The sequence below is a fragment of the Heptranchias perlo genome, chromosome 6 (assembly GCF_035084215.1).
Source record: "Heptranchias perlo isolate sHepPer1 chromosome 6, sHepPer1.hap1, whole genome shotgun sequence".
Taxonomy (NCBI): domain Eukaryota; kingdom Metazoa; phylum Chordata; class Chondrichthyes; order Hexanchiformes; family Hexanchidae; genus Heptranchias; species Heptranchias perlo.
Genome location: NC_090330.1, coordinates 13,064,794 through 13,090,129, shown reverse-complemented (window position 1 = coordinate 13,090,129; position 25,336 = coordinate 13,064,794). Strand labels below are relative to the sequence as shown.

General features: G+C 41.3%; 1 protein-coding gene across 1 annotated transcript in view; it reads right to left on the bottom strand.

Annotated features, from left to right (window-relative positions):
- oca2 (oculocutaneous albinism II) overlaps positions 1-25,336 on the bottom strand; it is a 386,742-nt gene that overhangs the window by 279,909 nt on the left and 81,497 nt on the right. The window contains exons 6-8 of the mRNA XM_067985374.1: positions 12,145-12,299; positions 11,340-11,419; positions 8,013-8,166 (exon numbers count right to left, since the gene is read on the bottom strand). Coding sequence (XP_067841475.1) covers positions 8,013-8,166; positions 11,340-11,419; positions 12,145-12,299 — 389 coding nt within the window. The remainder of the gene's footprint in view (positions 1-8,012; positions 8,167-11,339; positions 11,420-12,144; positions 12,300-25,336) is intronic.

Here is a 25,336-nt window from a genome sequence, read left to right as displayed (position 1 = left end):
TCCTTGGGAACATCCTTACCACATCCACCCGATCAAGCCCCTTCACAATCTTATATGTTTCAATGCTTTAGGGTTGGCATAATCTTAGAATAAGGGGCTGCTCTTTCAAAACTGAGATGAGGGGAAACTTCTTCACTCAGAGGGTAGTAGGTCTGTGGAATTTGCTGCCCCAGGAAGCTGTGGAAGCTACATCATTGAATAAATTTAAAACAGAAATAGACAGTTTCCTAGAAGTAAAGGGAATTAGGGGTTACGGGGAGTGGGCAGGAAATTGGACATGAATTTAGATTTGAGGTTGGGATCAGATCAGCCATGATCTTATTGAATGGCGGAGCAGGCTCGAAGGGCCGATTGGCCTATTCCTGCTCCTATTTCTTATGTTCTTATGTTCTTATACCAGACATGCATTTGGAATCAACTTGCACTAATGGTTCAGTGGAGCGAAACAAGCAACTTGAACAAAATTGTTTTGCGCTGTGCAATATGATGCTGTTCTTGAGGTATTCAAGACAAATGTAATACTCAGTCCGCTGACTGCGAATTTTAACAGTTCTTGAGGAAAAATAAGGATACATTCCAACTGGGACAATCTTTTCTAGTGGATCAACCAATGCAATTGATTTTGATTTGAAAAAGAATCTGACTGGTACCCCCTGAGGACATTCTGATATAAGTGTAGAAAGGGAAGCTCAAGTGATTCTGTTACAAAATCTCTTAGAATACCACAGGTAGTCCATTTGGATTTAAAACTAGAAATTACAGTCAGCAATAAGAGTGGGTGAATATTTCTCTGTCCACTATTTTAAACAGAGGCATTTATGGGTTAACACCTCCTTTCAAGCCTCGGACAATGGAATGTCATAAGATCATAGGAAGATAAAGTAATTAAAAAGGCTAAAGGAATATTGGCCCTTTATCTCAAGGAAGCTGGATCACAAAGGGGAGGAAGTTATGGGGAACTCCCTTCCCCATGGAGCGGTGGAGGCAGGGTCATTGAATATTTTTAAGGCTGAGTTAGATAGATTCCTGATTAACAAGGGAGTCAAAGGTTATAGTAGGTAGACGGGAAAGTAGGGTTGAGGTCGCAATCAGATCAGCCATGATTTTATCAAATGGCAGAGCAGGCTCGAGGGGCCGAATAGCCTACTCCTGCTCTTAATTCGTATGTTCGTACGTATGTTCGTACACTTCAGTTGTACAGAGTCTTGGTCAGACCCCATCTGGAATACTGCGTTCAGTTCTGGACACCACATCTCAGGAAGGATTTATTGGCCTTGGGAAGGGTGCAGCACAGATTCACCAGAATGATACCGGGGCTTAGAGGGTTAAATTATGAGGACAGGTTGCATCAACTTGGCTTGTATTCCATTGAGTATAAAAGATTGAGGGGCGATCTGATCAAGATCTTTAAAAAGATTCGATAGGGTAGATACAGAGAAACTATTTCCTCTGGTGGGGGAATCAAGGATGAGGGGACATAATCTTATAATTAGAGCTAGGTCATTCAGGAGGGAAATCAGGAAGCACTTTTTCACACAAAGGGTAGTAGAAATCTGGAATTCTCTCCCCCAAAAGGCTGTGGATGCTGGGACAATTGGAGTTTTCAAGAACGAGAAAGATAGATTTTTTGTTCGGTAAGGATATCAAGGGATACGGAGCAAAGGTGGGTAAATGGAATTGACATACAGATCAGCCATGATCTAATTGAAAGGCTTGAGGCGCTGAATGACCTACTCCTGTCCCTATAACATGTTAAGCATTCACTCTGCTTTCATCACTAACAGTAATTTCTAGCCTTTAATGTTTTGCTTATGAAAGGAATAAAACATAATAATAATGAGAAAAATACATTTGAAATAAAGGTGGAAATTTTTTATCAATGTAATTGAGTAATTATAGAACGTATCGTTTGATCATATCACCTGCACAACTGTACTTACTACCAGAAACTCATTTTGCAAAGCACGGTGTAGATTACAGAACTCCTTGCTGGTTTGAATGAAATAAACATGAATTAGGCTTTTAATCTATAAGCAAATGCTAAAATCGGGGTTTAAAAGCTTCAACAATTCCAAGGACAGACTTTGAACCATCAGCTAAATAATTAAATCAATATTTGCATGTGGTAAAAGGTGGGATAAGAAATAGCAGAACACTATTCCAATTGCTTATCAGGAGGTATAATTCCCATCTAAATGCCACATGAAGATACTCTTAACTGGAAATCCACAGCTAATTTTTAATCGTCTTATGAAGAATTAAATATGTATAAAATATGCGTAAGCAGCAAGTGTCAAAAGAAATGATTCTACAAACATGTTAGTTCCATTTAGAATATCCAGCCTGTTGAATATCTTTTGTCAAGGCATATGAAAATCTGGAGGGATCACCACATCTAGCTCTGAGGATTGTACATTATCAGGATCTCGCAGCTTTAACTTGAAAATATTTTGGCAGACGATACTCTTCCCCACTGAACAAGTGTCTTTGTACAAAGACTTTTTTTTTGAGATTATTACTCATGCAGCTCACTCGTGCACAGTGTGTTCAATGATGGACTACTTAGGATAATCAGCAGGATGCAGAAAGGCTGTCAACTGAAGGAAGGTGTTCTGAGTCGTGACTCGTACTTCACATTCTCATTACCCATTGTAAGAAGCTGCCATTGTTGTCTGTCATAATAAAAAAGATGCAACATCACACAGCTCAATTCTCTAATACACCAGACAAAGAGCAAATGCTTTTATACATGTCTTGTAAGCACTTCAACAATTCAGGATGGCTGGTGTAAAGACAGTAGTACATTCAAGTTTTCCCAATGGGTCAGTCGGTACAGGTACTGTCCAGTGTGGAACTAAGCCATATTATTATGTGTCAGCCATGGCTCAGTAGTAGCACTCCTGCCTCTGAGTCAATGAAGGTTGTGGGTTCAAGTCCCACTCCAGAGAATTAATGTGCAAAATCTAGGCTGACACTCCAGTGCAGTACTGGCTACTGTGCTATCAGAGGTGCTGTCTTTCAGATGAGACTTTAAAATCAAGGATCTATCTACTCTCTCAGGAGGATGTAAAAGATCCTGTTGGCACTATTTTGAAGAAGAGTAGGGGAGTTCTTACTGGTGTCCTGGCCAGTATTTATCCCTCAACCTACATCGTTAAAGCAGATTATCTGATCATTATTACATTGCTATTTGTGGGACCTTGCTGTGCACAAATTAGCTGAAACAGTGACACCACTTTAAAAAGTACTTCATTGGCTGTAAAGCACTTTGGGGTGTACTAGGGTTGTGGAAGACACTATATAAATGCAAGTTCTTTCTTTATACAGACAGAAAGGTTCCAAATTCCATCCTCAGTTTGTGCTAGGTTAGCTGAACACTCCATTAGTGGTACTATAATGGGTCTCAATGTCTCGTTGTTATAGAGGGCAAAAATATGAGCCTGAGCTCCCACTCTCGGATTACTGTCCAGTGAACCTTGTTGGAAAATGTGTGTATGTGGACATTGAGTGAAGAGATGATTGGCTGTGATGCATCACATGATCTAATAGCCTGCTGACACTCACTGTCCAGTCTCACCCATGCCTTTTGGGCAAGATTTATGGAACAATACCCCGTATGAATCAACACTTTCTGGATAGGAGGGATCAAAATGAAACGATAAGAAAACCAAATATTGTGGAAATAAAACAGCACACTGCCCGAAAAAAAATCCTTTTGCATTGTGCCTTGAAGAACCAACGAAATGCAGCAGAAGGAAGCATTTTTTCGTCATTTTGTAGGATGACTCCTGTACAGGGCGAGGATGGGAACATTTTATCTGTTCTGGGCATTCAGCACGAAGCAATTACAGGTCAATGTAGCACAGACCTAAATTTAGAATAAAGCTCCCAAGCAATCACAGAACACCAACCCCTCAAATTGTATCAGTGATTTTGTTTTTTTTCCATTTCCCACACCGCACACTGTGCCAGCCTTCGCCTTTAGGTCACCTATGAGCTGAGAAATCTGTAGAATTCCTGCAATTTCATTGCACCAGGAGCGAACACCAACTTAGCTCTGATAATAAGCAGTCTTCCTAAATCTGGCAGGATTGTTGCACTTTGCAAGGAAAATTGCAAGCAGATACAGATGAAGGGGACGAAAGGGAATCTAGTAAGCTTACAAGGTGCCCTGGTGTACAGTTAACAGGTTGTAGCCATTTTAAAACTAGTACATTACACTTTGCATGAAACTGAACAGACAGGATATGTGCATCCTTCACCCGGAGCACATCCAGACTTCACCAACCTGGTAATTAACAGTGCACTCCAGAAATAACAGTTTTGGGTTAATGAGGTATGCCAGTCTCACTTGTAATTGTACTTTTTTGTTATTTAGAAAAATATCACAACGATGTAATTGTTTCTGTACTGCATGTCCATGACAATGAAAATTAGGAGAAAAATATTTGAAATTGGGAATATCTGGGAGTCAGATAGGCAAAGGTGGACCAATCAATTCAGCATTGTCAAAGTGGACACCACAGAGGAGTAGATCTTTGTGCAATAGTGTAAAACAGGGGATAGTGAGTCTGCAGCCCGTTTTACATCTCTCCCAATTTTTATTTCCAACGACTTCAATGAAAATAAAAATCGGGAGAATCACAAGGAATTTTACAGCACAGAAACAGGCCATTCGGGCCAACTGGTCTATGCCAGTGTTCATGCTCCATACGAGCCTCCATCCACCTCACTTAATCTCATCCTATTAATATATCCTTCTATTCCTTTCTCCCTCATGTATTTATCTATCCTCCCACTAAATGCATCAATGCTATTCGCCTCAACCATTCAATGTAGTAGCAAGTTCCACATTCTCACCATTCTGAGTAAAAAAGTTTCTCCTGAATTCCTTATTGGATTTATTAGTGACTATCTTGTATTTATGGCTCCTCGGTTTGGATTCCCCACAAGTGGAAACATCCACTCTTCGTCTACCCAATCGAACCCCTTCATAATTTTAAACACCTCTATCAGATCACCGCTCAATCTTCTCTTTTCTAGGGAAAAGAGCCCAGCCTGTTTAGTCTTTTCTGATAATTGTACCTTCTTAGTGCTGGTATCATCCTTGTAAATCTTTTTTGCACTTTCTCCAATGCTTCTATATCCTCTTTGTAATATAGAGCCCAGAACTGAGAACAGTACTCCAAGTGTGGACGAACCAGGGTTCTATATAAGTTTAACATAACTTCTCTGCTTTTCAATTCTATTCCTCTAAAAATGAACCCCAGTGCTTTGTTTGCACTTTTTATGACTTTGTTAACCTGCGTCACTACTTTTAATGATTTGTGACTCTGTACCCTGAGATCCCTTTGCGCCTCTACCCCAGTTAGACTCTTATTTTCCAAGGAGTGGGTGGACTTCTTACTCCTCCTACCAAAATGCAACACCTCACACTTACCTATATTGAAATTCATTTGCCATTTACACGACCATTCTGCAAGTTTGTTAATATCTTCCTGTATTTTGTCGCAGTCCTCCTCAGTATTAACTATTCCCCCCAATTTGGTGTCATCCGCAAATTTTGAAATTGTACTTCTGATTCCTGAGTCCAAATCGTTTATGTAAATGGTGAACAACAGTGGTCCCAGGACCGATCCCTGTGGAACAACATTTCCCACCTTCCGCCAGTCTGAATAACCCCTACACTCTGTTTTTGTTTTTTTTAAGCCAGTTCGCTATCCATTCTGCTATTTGTCCCCTGACTCTACATGCTCTGACCTTACTAGATTCATGACTATGTGGTACCTTTTCAAAGGCCTTTTGAAAATCCATGATTATTATATCTGCTACATTAGCCTTGTCTACTTTTTTGTTACTTCTTCAAAGAATTCAATAAGGTTGGTCAAACATGACTTTCCCTTTTGAAATCCGTGCTGACTATTCTTCATTATATTTTCAGTTATTTGATGTTTTTGTCTTACATCATTGAGTAAAGATTCTACCACCAATGTTAAGCTAACTGGTTTATAGTTCCCTGGATTTATTCAATCTCCCTTTTTGAATATAAGAATAACATGAGTTGTCTGCCAGTCCTCTGGCACCATTCCCCTTTCTATTGAACTTTTTTATATGTATATAAAAATTCAATAGAAAGGGGAATAGTGCCAGAGGACTGGCGGACAGCTATAATATATATGAATATACATATACACGTATATATACATACACACTAGTGCCACTTTCTTATGCGCGGATAAAATCCATCTTATCGTCTCTGAGTTTGCTTAGTTTATCTTAAATGTCTTGATATCCTTTTTCATATCCTTGATATATATACACACTAGTGCCTTTTCCTTATGCGTGGATGCAATCCATCCAGGCAAAAGGTATCATCTCTAAGTTTGTCTAGTTTATCAATTATCTCCCTCCTTTCCATAAGAACATAACAACATAAGAAATAGGAGCAGAAATAGGCCATACTGCCCCTCGAGCCTGCTCAGCCGTTCAATAAGATCATGACTGAACTACTAACTCAACTCCACTTTCAGGCCCAATCCCCATAATCCCTTGATTCCCTTAGAGTCCAAAAATCTATCGCTCTCATTCTTGAATATACTCAACGACTGAGCATCCACAGCCCTCTGGGGTAGAGAATTCCAAAGATTCACAACCCTCTGAGTGAAGAAATTTCTCCTCATCTCGGTCCTAAATGGCCATCCCCTTATCCTAAGACTATGCCCCCTAGTTCTAGACTCTCCAGCCAGGGGAACAGCCTCTTAGCATCTACCTTGTCAAGCCCTCTCAGAATCTTATATGTTTCAATGGGATCACCTCTCATTCTTCTAAACTCCAGACAGTATAGGCCCATTCTACTCAATCTTAAATGTCTTGATATCCTTTTTGATCTCTTCCAACATCGTGTCCACCTTGTTAGTCACCCTAGTAAAAACTGAGGCAAAGTAACTATTCAATATTTCTACCATTTCACTGTCATTAATTGTTAGTTAATCTTGTGCATCCCTTAGTGGCCCTATCCCGATCTTAAATTTCCCTATCTCAGTAACCTCCACGAGCTCCACAACCCTCCAAAATCTCTACATTCCCGATGTTAATCGCTCCACCATTGGTGGCTGTGCCTTCAGCTGCCTAGGCCCTAAACTGTGGAATTCCCTCCCTAAATTTCTTCATCTCTCTACCTCTCTCTCCTCCTTTAAGACGCTCCTTAAAACCTACCTCTTTGACCAAGCTTTTGGTTACCTGTCCTCATATCTCTTTATGGGGCTTGGTGTCAAATTTTGTTTGAAAATTGATCCTGTAAAGCGCCTTGGGATATTTTACTACATCAAAGGCGCTATATAAATGCAAACTGTTGTTGTTGTTGCTATTATTATTTATGTGTCTGTAGAATACTTCACTATTTCTTTTTATATTCTTTGGTCATTTCATTTCGTAATTCCTCTTTGCTTTCCTTCTTGTTTTTTTTTTACTTCTTTCCTAACTTCTTTATATTCCCTTCTGTCATCCTCTCCTTTATTATCTATGTACTTAGAGTATGCCTTTTTCTTTAATTTCAATTTTCCCCTTATCTCTTTACTTATCCTGATTGGCTCGTTTGTTCTTGTTTTATGGCGGAACGTACTTCTGAACTCCATTGATCACCGTTTTAAATATTTCCCACTGCTCTTCTATAATGCACTGCTCTCCAGATTGAGCTGGTACAATACCATAGATTCACTAAATCATGGACATAAATGTTTTATAACCAGATTCAGTTAGCTGCATGATCCACTGCTTTTTATATGGGCTTAAAGATGAAGGATTAATACTCAAATTGTCACCATGAGTGGGCAGTCATTTCATTATAACAGGGGCTTTATTCAGTTATATGATTAAATTAGGACATTGGAATTCTATTATGAATGGAATTTTTATTAAGTTGAGGTTCATTTTGTGCTATATTTTACACGCTCTAATGTCGGAATACAAAAGAATGCAATGCTTTACTCGGTCGATTATCAGGAAGAATTTACCTCAAATATAAGAAGTGCGTAGACGCCAGCCAAAATGACGGCTGCAATTGCAACTTGAGTCTCGACATTTGCGTAGAGATATTGGTGACTAATGGAGAGTGGAACCACTTCATTGTTCTTGAGGAAGGATTGTATATTGATACCAATTTCGTTACTGCAAAAGAAATGCAATCATTGGTCAATGATAACTGTGATATTCTGTGTAACAAGTGCCCGCGGAATCGCCTGTGGTTAGTTAAAGAATACAGCCCCCAATTTCCCACTCCTGTTGTCGTCCAGGAGCAGTTTGGGTGCAGCACATCACAGTGCAACTTCAGCGCTGAAAACTTCCTGTCAGCTGCTAAGTTGGTGCGCACAGGGAGCACTACTGGGCAGGGGTCAAAGGGAAGAGGAAATGCTGGCAATACCTGGGATCTTGGAAGCGGCACAATATGGGCTGCTGTTCCTCAGTAGTTCCACCAGTCGCCCACCCTTTAACTCTGGCGTGAGACAAGCAGAATTCTACCCAGAAGACATATAAGAACATAAGAAATAGGAGGAGTAGGCCATACGCCCCCTCGAGCCTGCTGCACCATTCAGTAAGATCATGGCTGATCTTCGACCTCAACTCCACTTTCCCTCCTGATCCCCACATCCCTTGATTCCCTTAGAGTCCAAAAAATCTATCGATCTCGGTCTTGAACATACTCAACGACTGAGTGTCCTCAGCCCCCTACTGTAGAGAATTCCAAATATTCACGACCCTCTGAGTGAAGAAATTCCTCCTCATCTCAGTTCTAAATGGCCGACCCTTTATCCTGAGACTAGCCAGGGGAAACATCCTCTCAGCAACTACCCTATCAAGCCTTCTAGACACCAGAGAGTCTAGAATTTGCTGGTGGCCCAACATCAATACTGCATAGTTCGTGATGAGTCTTAAATACTTGTCAATGTAACTTTCATTCAGAGTAAGTTCAGGGAGTTTGTTGAAAGAGCTATATAATTTTTTTTGTTGACCGGATGAGAAAGGTACAGCTCTTACCAATGTCTTGAGCTGTCTCTGTCCCAGCATTTTTATTTCCCTCTTATATGGGAAAATGTCGTGCTGTTTGTTCCATCTTTCAAAGTTATGGAAATGAAGCAATTAACCTATGCAGGGCTGTGGGGAAAGAGCAGGGGAGTGGATCTAATTGGTAGCTCTTTCAGAGAGCCGGCACAGGCACAATGGGCTGAATGGCCTCCTGTGCTTTATGATTCTATGAGCTCATTGATCAGTCACACTTTTGTATTTTAAAGTGTTGAGATCCATTTTTGCCAGCCAGAAGCTAACATTTGTATGTCTCTCTGCTTCTCTTATTTGTCATAATGTGTTGTCCCTGTCATTGTTTTGGTACTGCTGTACCAGGTTGCGGTGGCAGAGGTACCCCAAGCAGGAGTCTCCGCCTCAGTCTGCCTTGCAGCGAGCTAGTAAGAGGGCAGCACCGCGACGGCAAGCAATATAGATGGTGGAACAGGAGATGGGCACTGGTTAGACTACGAGGCTTTGCTTTTTATTCAAGGCGGGATAGAGCAACTTGTATGACCGGGGAGGTGGGGGGGGCTTTTTTGCTCTGCATCCAGGGCTCAGGAGATGTCCGGGTTCAGCAGCTCTCTAGGGGCCTTTATAGTTGTTTCCCCTGCCTCCAAACTAGCCATATGGCAAAAGGTGGGGATGGCACAGTTCTGAACATGGCTTCCACTACTAAGTGTAAAACAATGACAGGATTCTGCAACGAAAACAGAAGCAGCAAAAAATTCAAACATAAGAACCCATCTTGACAATGCTGTCCCTTAGTCCTGACAGCCCCTAAATAGCAACTCAGCGATCAGATTTTTATTGGGGGCAGTTTGCCCCTGATCTGCACCAGGTGCTACTAGAGGAAATCTAGGTACAAAGCCTTCCCAACTCTGATTTGCATGTAATTTACATTGTGCCACTATCTGTGACCCCAGTCCCACACCAACATGGTCGAAACTCTCGACTGTCCTCTGAAGCGGCCTAGCAAGCCACTCTGCCGTATCAAACCATGACAGCAGTTCAAGAAAGCGGCTCACCACCACCTTCACAGGGCTGTAGGAATGGGCAATAAATGCCGGCCTTGCCCACATCCCGAGAATGAATATTATTTTTTGATATATATTCATGGGAAAAGCTTCCACCCAATCTAAATCTGTAAAAAAAAAACTGGAGAGACTTCACTTAAAAATTGAAATGGTTTCTGATTGGGGCCACAATCATTGCGGATTTTTTCAGCTGTGTGCTGCAACTTGCCCTGTCTGCATTTAGCTTTAACCCAGCCCATCCATCCCAGTGTTCAGTCGGGCCTTTATTCAGGAGCCTACTTTTAAGCACTGCATACAGCTCCGTTCAAGCCTGGCCCACTAAAGCTATGCAAATTAACCATCCAGATTGCCATGTGTAATTGAGCCCTAACACTCTGGAAACACCGATTGAGGCTCTTGAATTAGACTTCATATAACAATTGATGATTTACAAACAATAACAGCTGGAATCTCAATCCATAACTAAACTCTTGTCAGCAATTAATTAAAACAACAGAATAAAGCAGTAAGAAAGTCAAAAGGGGATTCAAGACACAATCTTGTTTTTAAATATTTATGGTCAATCTCACATGGCATTGACTCAAGACCAAGGATAGTCTTCAAATTAATTGGGGTTGGAAGGGGGTGTAATTAGATCAAGGTACACGGACATAATTTAGTCTCGGTTTTAAAGTCATACATTCTGTTCTTATTTCATGTACCACTATAAATTTCGATGTCCTCTCCCTCCTCCTTTAAGATGCTCCTTAAAACCTACCTCTTTGACCAAGCATTTGGTCACTTGTCCTAATATCTTTTTATGAGGCTCGGTGTTAAATTTTGTCTGGTAACACTCCTGTGAAGCGCCTTGGAACATTTTACTACGTTAAAGGCTCTATATAAATGCAAATTGTTGTTGTTCTCCACATTTGGGGCTAGATTCGGCCACCCAATAGTGCCCATGGGAGGACCAGTCCATTTTGCGGGCCGGGTCTCATTAGTACAAAGCCGGAGGATTGCGGACAGAAGATGGGCACCCACAGCAGCCCCTCAGCTCTGGGCTGGCACAATATCCGGAGGCCGGCCTGGCCTGGAGAAAGGTATGTTGGGGGGGCGGGGGGTTGCTCATATTGCGGGGGAGTTTCCCAGTGCAGCAGCGGCCCAGGTTATTTTTGTGCAGCCCGGAAGACCACTCCTGCTCCTTCTGGCTCCACAAAAATAAATATAAACTTACTTAAATAACGATGAACTCAGAAAAAGTGTTACCTGCTAGCCACCTCAAAAGTCTTTGTCTTGAGGAGTTGATTTCTTTGTGGATTTAATGGTATGGTCCAATTGTGCACTAACTGTGAAAAGCATAGAACAAAAGATCATCATGATTCAAATCACCGAGTTTCCCTACATGCCAATATTTCTCAATCTTGTACTTGCCCTTCCTAATTATTGTTTTTAAGAGTAACCGTAAACAAAATTAAAACCTAATGATGAGCTAATACCTGACAGGGCATTGGGTGCGAATGAATAGCTTTTGCACTAATGACTTTTAATTGCGGTTCAATAGGGGGAAAAAATGGGATGATAAATAAAAGACGCTCCCAACACATTGTCCTACGGAACGAAATGGCATGATTTGACCTGTGACTCCCCACAGCTGATCACTAATTTCGCCCATGCAGCCAGGGACAGGTGCCAAGTAGATAAGTCAAGCTACCCTGCTCTCATGTACTTCCTTGTGCCCAGATCAAAGACAGCATCACCAGAGGCTAAGGAGTAGGGTTTCTGCCCACCTATTTAAGTACAGATCAGTGAGTAGTGGGAGAGCAGGAGGCCACAAAGATGATGAGAAAATTGTTGATATTGTGGTTCGGTCATCTACAATTTGTTTCGGTTTGGATTGTACTTCTGTTACCCTGTTACGGCTGTAATTTCACTGCACAGGAACAAATGCAATGTTGGTCAGTGCAGGCAAACCAGAACATGGTAGGACCAGCTGGACCAGGGGTATACTTGAAAGTCACATAGCTCCCAATCTTTAAAGGGAAATAAAATCAGTGTTTCGAGATATTGGGACCTGCTGACGGCGCCTCCTTCCTGTGCCGCCATCTCCGATCCGTTCAACTTGAATGTTGACGTACTCCTCTGAATTCCTGCGAACCTGTTCAGCAAACGGTCCTGCGATTTCTAGTTTGAGAAGAACACTGTCCCCAAAATTTGTGAGGTTTAAGACTGAAGCCGATTTTAATCAAGGATTATAACAGCATCATTGGAAAATAAGACACCACCACCAATACAGTAATCTTAATAACCACCGCTTAACCTTAAAATGGAGTAAGAATTGTCCTGGTCACTAAGTACAGCAACATAATAATGCATTCGTGAAGATTTTGTCTGGTCAGTATTTCTAGCAAAGTTATAAACAAGAGTCCTTCATCAAACCATTCTGATGAAGCGTCACAGAGGAAAATTACACTGTTCATTTTTTTTAAATCTTAGATGCATACATCCAGCATGTGCTGTTTTTATTTTGTATATTCACAAATTTCATGGCTGATCTTCATTTTTGAGACAAATCAAAAGATATCAGGGTCAGTAGGTTGCAAAGGTAAATATTATGATGGGGTTATGCTGCCGTTATAGAGCGCATTAGTTAGGTGACACTAATGGATATGTAAGCATTGGAGAACATACAAAGAAGTGTAACAAGAATTATTCCAAATGTAAAGGAGATGAACTATTAGTAAAGGTTTAAAAAACAAACTCAACTTCAACAGCCGAAACAGAAAATATTTAAGTCTGACCTTGTTAAATTTTATCCATATCTCACTCACTCTATAAGTAAAATTGATATATTAGTCACATCTTCCACTGAAAAGTCCTATGTAAACACCTGTGAGATTTCACGTTTTAAATGTGTCCACATCTACCTGTAACATTTGTGTGTAACCCCTTTGCTGTGACTCCGGGCACATTTTTAAGTGGATTCTTCTATTAACTGTGGCAGTGAGCTGGAACCACTCTAACTGCACAACCTGGAGTGGCTACCCCTCCACAAACTGTTCAAAATACTTTCTGAACATTTTTGATCTGAAAATTTTTGATCCAATATTTTTTCTAAGCAATTTATTTTTCCATGTTCAAAATAAGAGTTTAAAATATAATACAGTATTAGGTGAGATCAGACTAAGAGAGAGTACAAGAAAGTCTAAGACTGGTTTGCAGTGCATGTGTGTAAACGCATGAAGCGTGGTAAACAAGGTTGGTGAGCTGCAGGCGCAAATAGCCACATGGGAATAAGATATTGTGGCGATAACGGAGACCTGGCTCAAAAAAGGGCAGGATTGGGTACTAAATATTCCTGGATACAAGGTGTTCAGGAAAGATAGGGAAGGGAAGAAAGGAGGAGGGGTGCCAAATTGATTAAGGAGAAAATTGCAGTACTGGAGAGTACTATAAACTAGAAGGCACAACTCTAAAAGGTGTACAGGAACAGAGAGATCTGGGGTAATATGTACACAAATCATTGAAGGTGGCAGGGCAGATTGAGAAAGCAGTTAAAAAAGCATACAGGATCCTGGGCTTTATAAATAGAGGCAGAAAGCACAAAAGTATGGAAGTCATGATGAACCTTTATAAAACACTGGTTCGGCCTCAACTGAAGTATTGTGTCCAGTTCTGGGCACCGCACTTTAGGAAAGATGTGAAGGCCGTAGAGAGGGTAGATTAGAGATTTGCTGGAATGATTCCAGGGATGAGGGACTTCAGTTATGTGGATTGACTGGAGAAGCTGGGGATGTTCTCCTTGGAACAGAGACGGTTGCGAGGAGATTTGATAGAGGTATTCAAAATCATGAAGTGTCAAGACAGAGTAGGTGGAGAGAAACTGTTCCCATTGGCTGAAGGGTCAAGAACCAGAGAACAAAGATTTAAGGTGATTGGCAAAAGAATCAAAGGTGATCGAAGTTTATAAGATATTAAGGGGAACAGATAGGGTGGATAGAGAGAAACTATTTCCGCTGGTTGGGGATTCTAGGAGTAGGGGGCACAGTCTAAAAATTAGAGCCAGACCTTTCAGGAGCGAGATTAGAAAACATTTCTACACACAAAGGGTGGTAGAAGTTTAGAACTCTCTTCCGCAAACAGCAATTGATACTAGCTCAATTGCTAAATTTAAATGTGAGATAGGTAGCTTTTTGGCAACCAAAGGTATTAAGGGATATGGGCCAAAGGCAGGTATATGGAGCTAGATCACAGATCAGCCATGATCTTATCAAATGGCGGAGCAGGCACGAGGGGCTGAATGGCCTACTCCTGTTCCTATGTTCCTACGTTCCTATGACATGAGGAAAAACTTTTTTACACAGCGAGTAGTTAGGATCTGGAATGCACTGTTCAAAGGGGTGGTGGAGGCAGATTCAATCATGGCCTTCAAAAGGGAACTGGATAAGTACTTGAAAGGAAAAAAAATTGCAGGGCTATGGGGATAGGTCAGGGGAGTGGGACTAGCTGGATTGTTCTTGCACAGAGCCGGCACGGACTCGATGGGCCAAATGGCCTCCTTCTGTGCTGTAACCTTTCTATGATTCTATGATTAACTTCCAAAAGATGGCCAGTTGTCCTATAGAAGCAGAAGAAAAAGTGGAGTAATATTTCTTCACCCCTTCCTGGGCCTCAGGGTTCACCTATCTGAGTGACTGGGTATTACTCCATGTTTCACAGGGTGGCATCCCTGATGCACCTATGCAGCTGTAGGCTGCCTGCCCCAATTATCAAAATGACTCCATCCCTGCAATTTGGAACAGTGTCTACGTCTTAGGCTGCAGGCCTAAGTACTCCACTGGACTTCCACTGGTAAAGACAGGAACCCTAGAACTTCTGTGCTACAGACTTTACGGGTGTTCAAAATGCAGCAAATGCTGTTAAAGGGCTGTCTGGCTACTAGGGGGGTGAGTGTCAGTGAGTGTCAGTGAGCCAAATGGTCTTTTCTTATCCTTGACTTTTATTATGTTCTTATGTAACGTCATTACAAAAAGGGAATTGGATAAATACTTGAAGGGGAAAAATTTGCAGGGCTATGGGGATTGGGCAGGGGAGTGGGACTAATTGGATAGCTCTTTCAAAGAGCAGGCACAGGCACGATGGACCAAATGTCTTCCTTCCATGCTGTATCAGTCTATGATTCTATGAATACTGAGAGTAGAGTACAAAAGGCATCTTGCATCAATAGGGATGCATCGCCATCTGAATAGTCCCAAAGATTTACTCTTCAGAGCTCAAATCCAAAAACACAGAGACTGGAAGTAGCTCTCAGATATCTCAAAGGGGTAGATTTTCAACTTGGTGCTCAATGTAAAACTGGCACTTCAATCGATATGAAAATCGGGCAGTTTCCATAACAGGTGTCCAATTCCACAACACCAGTTTTACCCCAAACGGCAAGTTAAAAATATACCCCAAAAGCATCTGTTAATTGATAAATCAATAATGTAGCAATAAAATTGTTGCTCAAATCAGCAGTGATAAGGCAGGAACAGTTTTAGGACTACACTCGATTGTACAAGTTCAGCACAAAGGGTTTTTTATCCTATCTTTAACATACCAGTTAAAGTGTTGAAATTCTTCTGCTCGCTATTTTAATGAAGTCATTAACCTATTTGGGTTAAAACTGCAAGTTCACTCGAATGCATTAGCCAACTGGTTAAAAATAGCACACAGATGAATGTCTACCCTTAATGATCTGAAATCTCTCTCAATTAGCCTATTACTGGCTGACACCCTCCAAACCGTCCACTATTCAACAAATATGATGATTTGCTATGGAGAGGAAAGGAAAGGTTTTTATAATGCAGTTAATTATATGTGAACAGTGCATGCATTTATATTTTTTATATAATAGATTCCACAGCATTCATTGTAATTGTCCTCGATTACTGCTATTTTCCAGAGACATTTTGTGAAGCACTTTGTGAAGCAGTGAAGCTACAAGCTGCAGTGAAGGGCTGCGCCACTCCTGAAATCTATTTTTAACAGGTAAATGTCCAAACAGTCAGAACTACATGACCTGAACATGACCCCACACTACCCTGGAGCAATTACTGGCACCGTGAACCTTAAGACAAATAGATTTTATTTCAGATTTATTCATAATGAAGGGGATTATGAAACGTGCTGTTGGCAGACGACGCTCATGACCACATAATGTTCTCGACAGGAACACTGTGAAAACGATTGAGAGTGCCACAGCAACAGAGCAAAAAATAAAATGCTGCTTTGAAAAATATAATTTGCCGATCTTGTTGGAAGTGTTTGAAGGTCACCAAACACTATCTCGCATTATTGGAATATGCCACCACCTGCAGAGATTTATTAACAAAGCCTTTCTTCAGATAACGTAAGGCTAGCGGGGAGCTAACAAATAACAAATGGTGTGCGTTGCTATAACAAATTACTGACTTCATTACGTTGCGTGTGGGTCACAGAAACCTCACTTAACATGATGAAGTGCAAAAGCTTCAGAAGCCTGAAGAAGTTACGACAAATTTATGCGTTCCTTCATACCATTAGGATATGATCCAGTTTTTAAAACCTCCCCACAGGTTCGATCCCAAAGATTTGGGCCATTTTACAAATGTGTAAAAACCACGACAAATGTCTAATTTGGAAACAAAAGACTGCCTTTGTCAGGAAGTAGATTTATTAATTAAGACAAAAGGATGACCTTTCCTGACACCATCCCTCCCCCCCCCCCACCCCAATTCATTAGCCCATTGAACCTTTTGCCCCTTTCACAAGTTACGCGTTGTCATATCTTTTAGTCAGTAATTTAGATCAACAGGTATTGCTGCAGTTATTTAAGGTATTGGTGAGACCGCACCTGGAATACTGCATACAGTTTTGGTCTCCATACTTAAGAGAAGACATACTTGCTCTCGAGGCAGTACAAAGAAGGTTCACTCGGTTAATCCCGGGGATGAGGGGGTGGACATATGAGGAGAGGTTGAGTAGATTGGGACTCTACTCATTGGAGTTCAGAAGAATGAGAGGCGATCTTATTGAAACATATAAGATTGTGAAGGGGCTTGATCAGGTGGATGTGGTAAGGATGTTCCCAAGGATGGGTGAAACTAGAACTGGGGGCATAATCTTAGAATAAGGGGCTGCTCTTTCAAAACTGAGATGAGGAGAAACTTCTTCACTCAGAGGGTAGTAGGTCTGTGGAATTTGCTGCCCCAGGAAGCTGTGGAAGCTACATCATTAAATAAATTTAAAACAGAAATAGACAGTTTCCGAGAAGTAAAGGGAATTAGGGGTTACGGGGAGCGGGCAGGAAATTGGACATGAATTTAGATTTGAGGTTAGGATCAGATCAGCCATGACCTTATTGAATGGTGGAGCAGGCTCGAGGGGCGATTGGCCTACTCCTGCTCCTATTTCTTATGTTCTTATGTTCTTATATCAACAGGTGGATGCAGGTACATGTACTTATATCTGTTGGGTCAGAATTTACTGTGATCAGCAAATGAACAGCGCCCGCCATCCATTAGATTTGCCCTTGCGAATATATTGTCCATGAGCTTTTGCGCTGGAAGTTACTGTAAGTTAGGGATCCAAACAGTGTGGCGCCCTCTACAGAGCATCTGGAACCTGTGTGAACAGAGCAAGCAACTGTGTATCTCATTAACAAATCAGATTGAAGAATCGTTAATGAGCAACGCAGTCTGAACCAGGAAATGTAAGTTGGAATAGTGAATTCAATGTCTAATCAGGTACAGTAAGCAAAATAAATAGAGGGAAAGAAAGATTGGATTAAGAGAGAAAAAAAGAGACAGAGAGAAAAAGTTAAAAATGTTTTATTTAAATTTACTATTTTTTTTTAAAACTCTCCAACATCAATTAAAAGCTGAAGGAATGAGACTCCACACTTGTAAAAGTTAATTTTCAGGTTGTTGGGCAGTAATTAACCCTCATCAAGTCGTTAAAAGGTGCTTAGACTGGAATGGACAAGCCCTACCTTCCTGTGGCGAGTTTAGTTCGTAATCTACCACATAAGTACAGGAAATTCAAGCCATTCAATGTATTTGAATGATGAGTCAGCTGACAGCAGAACAGCGCATCTCGGACAGCAACTTCCGGATTTTCGCGTTTAACTACACATTTGCCCTCGCCTGAAGTTACTGTCCGATTTGCACATAAATAACTGTGAGGGCCATTAGCCTCACTGTTACTTTGACAATAAATTCTGGTCCATCAGTTGTCTTTTTATCGCAGTCTTTCAGGGATGAAATCAGAACTGCCTCAAGTGCAGCAAACATCTCTCTGGCTGGCTGGTGCCTCGCTGTCCAATTTATTCTAATAACTAGCACAGTGCAAAAAGTAATCAGACATGTCTATAGTTAAAACTCACCAAATTTACAATAAACAGGAGGCTATTTTCACCACTCTAATTGGAAGACGGCCCAGTTCCATGTAAATTTGCAAAAGAAAAAGGAGGCAGAAAAGCATCTGTGGTCCATAAAATAATTTGGCAACTGTGAGACCCGAATATGCTTTATTAATGGGTGCCCTTGAACAAATGAATAAAGAACGTACATCCTTTATCTAATAGCCACTTGGCAATTATGCCTTTAATTTCTGTAATTCAAACAGAATAGATGGTAAACACCTGATACACGAATACCAACCCCCAAACTAATGTGTGAAATATAACCAGCTGTTCGAGAAACAGAGCTTACAACGTATCAAAGATAAATTTAATAGTTAGTAAAACAAATAAAAATTGGCAGCCATATTCTTTACCGCAAGATATTTTCATTATCATAAATAAGTCGATTTTGACCTGCGAGTCTGTTCTTAAATATATCAATGAGGTTCAGGCCAAAGTAGTATGCTAATGAAACCTCCTGACATTGTAATAATTCACATCATCCTTGAGTGCCAATATAAACAACTATGAGCATTAACTGCAGTGCCAAAGTAGAAAGCATAACCACATTTTGTAACTTGAAATCTATGTGATTGCTCGCTCTCAATCTCTCCACATTTGCGCTTAAAAAACGGGGCAGTGGTGGAGTCAAAGTCAAGCGGCGGGCAGTCCGTTTCAATTATCAGGTAGACCAGCACCTTGACAGCCAGAGGTCCCATCAAAAACAGCCAGGAGCCTCACACATACATGTGTTGGTAGGGGTTGGGTGATGCAATTAAGACTCCGATGCCATTTCCGTCGCTGCCTGCCTGACGACTGCCAGTTCCTGCCCCTGCCCAACAACCGGGGGCAGATGGTTCAAATGGAGAGGTGGCCATTTCCCATCATGATCCTCAGATGCTGTCAGCTGAAGCTGGATGGAGATATCAGAGATAGTTTTCTGGCAGTCCCTTGTGGGTTTTTCACCTGAATACATCTAAGATGTCATCTAGTTGCTACTGAAGGTGGCTGTCTTGTTGTAGAAAGAATTCCTGCTTTAACTAGACGAACGTAATTTACACAAGAGGAGATTTACCAGAATGGTACCAGGGATGAGGGACTTTAATTATGTGGAGAGACTAGAGAAACTCGGATTGTTCTCCTTAGAGCAAAGAAGGTTATGGGGAGATTTAATAGAGGTGTTCACAATTATATGGGGTTTTAATAGGGTAAATAAGGAGAAACTGTTTCCACTGGCAGGATGGCCAGTAACCAGAGGACACAGATTTAAGATCATTGGCAGAAGAACCAGAGGGGAGGTGAAGAGAATTTTTTTTACTCAGCGAGTTGTTATAATCTGGAATGCACTGCCTGAAAGGATGTTGGAAGCAGATTCTAAACTGACTTTCAAAAGGAATTGGATGTATACTTGAAAAGAAGAAATTTGCAGGGCTATGGGGAAAGGGACAAATTGGATAGGTCTTTCAAAGAGCTGCCACAGGTATGATGGGCTTAATGGCCTCCTTCTGTGCTACGTGATTCTGTAATTCTACGTCCATCTGAGAGGGCAGATGGGGCCCCAGTTTAACGGTCATCCAAAAGATGGAACCTCAGTACTACACTGAAGTGTCAGCCTAGATTATGTGCTCATTGTGTCTGATATGGGGCTTGAACCCAGTACCTGAACCAGAGGCAAGATTAATATCATTGAGCCAACACTGACCCAAACATATAGCTCTATAGCTTAGAAACATAGGAACAGGAGTAGGCCATTCAGTCCCTCCAGCCTGTTCCGACATTCAATTAGATCATGGCTGATTAACTCCATCTCCCTGCCTTGGTTCCGTAACCCTTAGTGCCCTTGCCTAACAAAAATCTTATCAAACTCAGTTTTGAAATTTTCAATTGACCCCCAACCTTGACAGCTTTTTGGGAGAGAGAGTTTCAGATTTCCACTACCCTTTGTGTGAAGATGTGCGTTCTGATATCACCCCTGAACGGCCTAGCTCTAATTTTAAGGTTATGCCCGCTTGTTCAGGACTCCCACCAGAGGAAATAGTTTCTCTCTATCTATCCTATCAAATCCTTTAATCATCTTAAACACTTCAATTAGATCACCCCTTAATCTTCTATATTCAAGGGAATACAAGCCTAGTCTGTGCAATATGTCCTCATAATTTAATCCTTTTATCCCCAGTATTATTCTGGCGAATCAGACATACAAATCACTAAAAGTAGCGACGCAGGTTAATAAGGCCATTTAAAAAAAGCAAACCAAGCATTGGGATTCATTTCTAAAGGGATAGAATTGAAAAGCAGAGAAGTTATGTTAAACTTGTATAGAGCCTTGGTTGGACCATATTTGGAGCACTGTGAACAGTTCTGGTCTCCATATTTTAAAAAGGATACAGAGGCACTGGAGAAGGTGCAAAAAAGATTTACTAGGATGATACCAGAACTGAGAGGTTATACCTATCAGGAAAGATTGAGCAGGATGGGGCTCTTTTCTCTGGAAAAGAGAAGGCTGGGGGTGACCTGATAGAGGTCTTTAAGATTATGAAAGGGTTTGCTAGGGTAGACAGCGAAGGTGTTTCCACCTGCAGGGGAGACCAGAACTAGGTGCCATGAATATAAGACAGTCACTAATAAATCCAAAAGGGAATTCAGGAGAAACTTCTTCACCCATAGAGTGGTTGGAATGTGGAACTCGTTACCACAAGGAGTAGTTGAGGCGACTAACATAGATGCATTTAAGGGGAAGTTAGATAAACACATGAGGGAGAAAGGAATAGAAGGATATGCTGATACGGTTAGATGAAGCAGGGAGGGAGGAGGGTCATGTGGAGCATAAACACCAGCATGGATCTATTGGGCTGAATGGCCTGTTTCTGTGCTATACATTCGATGTAATTCTATGAATCTGTGCTGCACCTCCTCCATGGCCAATATATCCTTCATGAGGATTTACCCAGAACTGAATGCAGTACTCCAGATGGGGTCTAACCAGAGCTCTGTACAGATGTAACATAACTTCCACCCCTTTGTATTCCAGCCCTCTGGAGATAAAGGCCAACATTCCATTGGCCTTGTTGTCTTTTAAATTGCTAAGACAAGATTTTTTGATTATTGAAATATTGATATTCTTCTCATGTTGCAGTTCCCGTTGGGTTTAATCTGTCATCGTTGCTATTAGGGGGTCGGAAATATGGGCGGGTGGGCAATTAAAACCGAGCAGGTTACTTACCCACTCAGATCCTGACCATTTTCGATATTAAGCTGCAGGGTTTTGCAGGCGGATGAGGTGCCCATTGGGAGCTTCATAGATTTATGCGAATCAAGGTACTATTATTTCAATAGGATCCTAAAGTAATTTTAACCAGGGCCTGAGCGGGGAAATCACCGCCGGTTTTCCTGCTAGGCAGAGGTCAGTCTGCAGACAGAAGGGGCCCTTCAGGGATGTCTAAAACTTTCCTTTGCGGGGCCTGGAGGAGGAGTGGTCTTCCGGGGCCCATGAAGAAAGTTGCAGCCTCTCCTGCCCAGACTCCCTCAGCACTACACTGAACTGTCGTCCTAGATTATGTGCGCAAGTCCTGAACTCTAGTACATATTTTAATAATATAATAGAGGCGATAAAGGAGGAAAAAACTGCAACTGCCGGAATTCTGAAATAAAGACAGAAATGCAGAACATACACAGCAGGGCTTGTCAGCATCTGAAAAAAGAACTAGATTAACATTAACCTATCTCTTCTCTTTTTCAAATGTTGACAGATCTGTTTATTTTCAGGACTTTATTTTAAATATATAATAGTGGTACTGTGCAGGACAGAAATAAGGGATGCTTACCTCAAATTACCTACATTTAGTGAAAGAAAAAAATATCATTTTGAATCATCCATTAAACCTAAAGGATATTCATAACCTACTTAGAAGCCATTTTCCAGTGTAAACTAAGTAAATGCAAAAAAGTAGAACCATTGAATTGCCCTGAGCAGTATATGTTTTGTATGAAAAGTCATACCTCATTAAAGAACGATAAAGGTTGCTCTCTTGTTGTAGGCATCATAAAAGGGCAAAAAAGTTAAATCCATTATATCCCCTTTTAAACATGATCACATAGAGTGTTTCCCATTTTATGTAACAATATAATGAAATCATCTGGAAAGAGGTGTTGGACATAAAACAAGTGATGACTAGGAATATGGTGGGCTGGAAGAGACTCAAATGCTCCGTATGATCCCGCAAACCAAGAAACCCATTTAGGGCCATTTCAACTCTTGTTAAAATGATCTATTCCCCTTTTTGCGCTCAATGTCACCTTCAAGCACACTGAAAGGATTCCTCTGGTCGCTTTTTGCAAGAGCTCGTCCGTTCATCCCCCATAACTTTGGTGGAAGAACGAATGAACGACCTTGCATTTACCTAGCACCTTTCAGGTCATCCTAAAGCACTTCAGAGCCAGTGAAGTACTTTTTGAAGTGTAGTCACTGTAGGGAGATGCGGCAGCCAATTTGCACATAGCAAGGTCCCACATGTAGCAATGAGGCAAATGACCAGATAACCTGTTTAAGTGATGTTGGTTGAAACACAAATATTGGTCAGGACACCAAGAACAACTCTCCTGCTCTTCTTCAAATAGTGTCATGGGATCTTTTATGTTCACCGGAGAGCAGACAGGGCCTCAGTTTAACATCTCATCCAAAATATGGCACCTCCAAGATTTCCTTCTTACGCCTTCCAAAATCCAGTTTAAATATCCCCCCACCAGAACATGCAGGAAGTAGCCCAGGAGAGATGCCCCTTTAATTTCATTACCACCACCCCACCCCGAGGTGTCTGGCCCCTGCCTCGACACAGAATACAGGCGATGAACTCAACAGGAGAGAGAAATCAAATCCGAGTCCGACTCCACTCTGTGGCACTGCGTATGGTACTCCGATACACACCACTCACAATCTACAGCACTGATACCTTTCTGCTGCTGGGGGTGTCAAAGTATAGGTGCTGTTTGAATAGGGTTGGCATTATCACTATCTACTAGAAACCAATATATCTCTTAAGTCAACCAGAGTTACCTTAAGAACAAAATATCTCACTTCACATTAAATATCAGTTAGCGTGTAGTTATGCTGTCAATCAAAATTTCACCCAGGTGATTTAATTTATAGGTTTCTAATTAATTTCTTTCTAGTTTTGCAGATGGTGCAATAAGTTATGCCTTGCAAACATTATAACAAGGATTCCCGTCGGGTTTCATAGCTTTACCCATCAAGCTCACCTGCATATGGCTGTGCTGAGGCAGTTGCCTTCAGCTGTGGCATGTAAAGCATTCTCCCGCTCCATATTTGTCTGTAATTAATCTTACACTATTGTTATATTGCATTTTGGCAGTGTCCATGCCAAAGGTTCAGTACAATCTCACTGGTGCTGCCTCATCAAGACATTAAAGATCTCAAAGGGTCTTTTCACGTCAGGTTTCTTTCTGTGCATAGATTGAGTCTGCCGGTCGTGCTTTCTCTCCCTCCTTTCCCAGCCCTTACTATAGTTTTTGAGCGAGCGATGTAACTGCTTGGTGCCTGTTTGCACCGTTATACAAATGGTGCCATTACCACATTGGCACTGGCAGTATAAAGACAACATCTCTGTTCAAATCCCTAAACCTTCTTTACTAAAAGCTCTTTCATCTCTGTCCAAAAAAAAATTCAACGATTAAAGCCTGAAAGTAGCCATGGAGAAGTAGCGAATATGGGCTCGGACTGTTTTCAAGGTATAAAAATAGAAAATGCTGGAAATACACAGATCAGGCAGCATCTGTAAAGAGACAAGACAAATTAACATTTATCAAATTAACAGTTCTGATGAATGGTTACACCCAAAAGTTAACCTGCCTTTTCTCTTTACAGATGTTGACAGATCTACTGTGTACATCCAGCATTTTCTGTTGTTGTTTCAGATTTCCAGCACTAGAGGTTTCCCTTTCTACTTGTGCTATTTTTGTGATATTATTGAAGGCTAGCAGGACGCCAACTTTCATCCAGAATAACACTAACCTGGCAAATGAGTTGTGCCTGTAGAAGGTATGGACTCATCACAAAGGAAGGTATGTACCATCACAACACTAGCAAAGGATTAATTTAGAACCAATAGTCCCTTCATGCAATTCTGATCCCTCCATCATTACTACCCTAACTGGTGAGCCTTCTGGCACAATTTAAGTTGTCCCACCTATAGCAAAGTGAGAGATAACGGCAAAACATATTAAATAACCAATTCAATACCATTCGGCACATAGTAATTGTTCAAAGATGGATCTTTTTATTGGAATGGCTTGTCATTAGGAGTAGGTTGTCACCTCTATCTAAATTGGTCATGGATGCGACTTTCACTTATATAACACTTTTAGTGTTATGAATATGTACCAAAGAATTACACAAATTGGGGCGGGGGGGTGCAAGGTCAAACAGGAGGAGGCTTTTGAAGGTGGGGAGAGATGAGGTATGTAAGAGATGGTTTAGGAAGAGGTTCCAGTGTGTGACATCAAGACGGCTGAAGGCTCTCACTGGATGGTGGAGCACCTGCGATAGATTGGATGTTGGATTTGAAACTCAGCTCACGATCAAACATGACATTAAGGCAGGCAGGGAGAGAGGTAGTAAAGGAAACTAGTTTTCAGAGAATTTCAGAAAGCAGAGGCATAGTGACTGAATGGTCGACCTCCAATGCTCGACCAGAGCGCTCAAGGAACAAGAAATAATCCAATCGCACACAAATGAAGAGCCTGGGCAGGGGCTTATGGCTGGAGAAGATCGCTGAAATCAGGTGTAGTGAATCTGGGGGTGGGTTTGAAGCTGAGTATGAGGATCTTT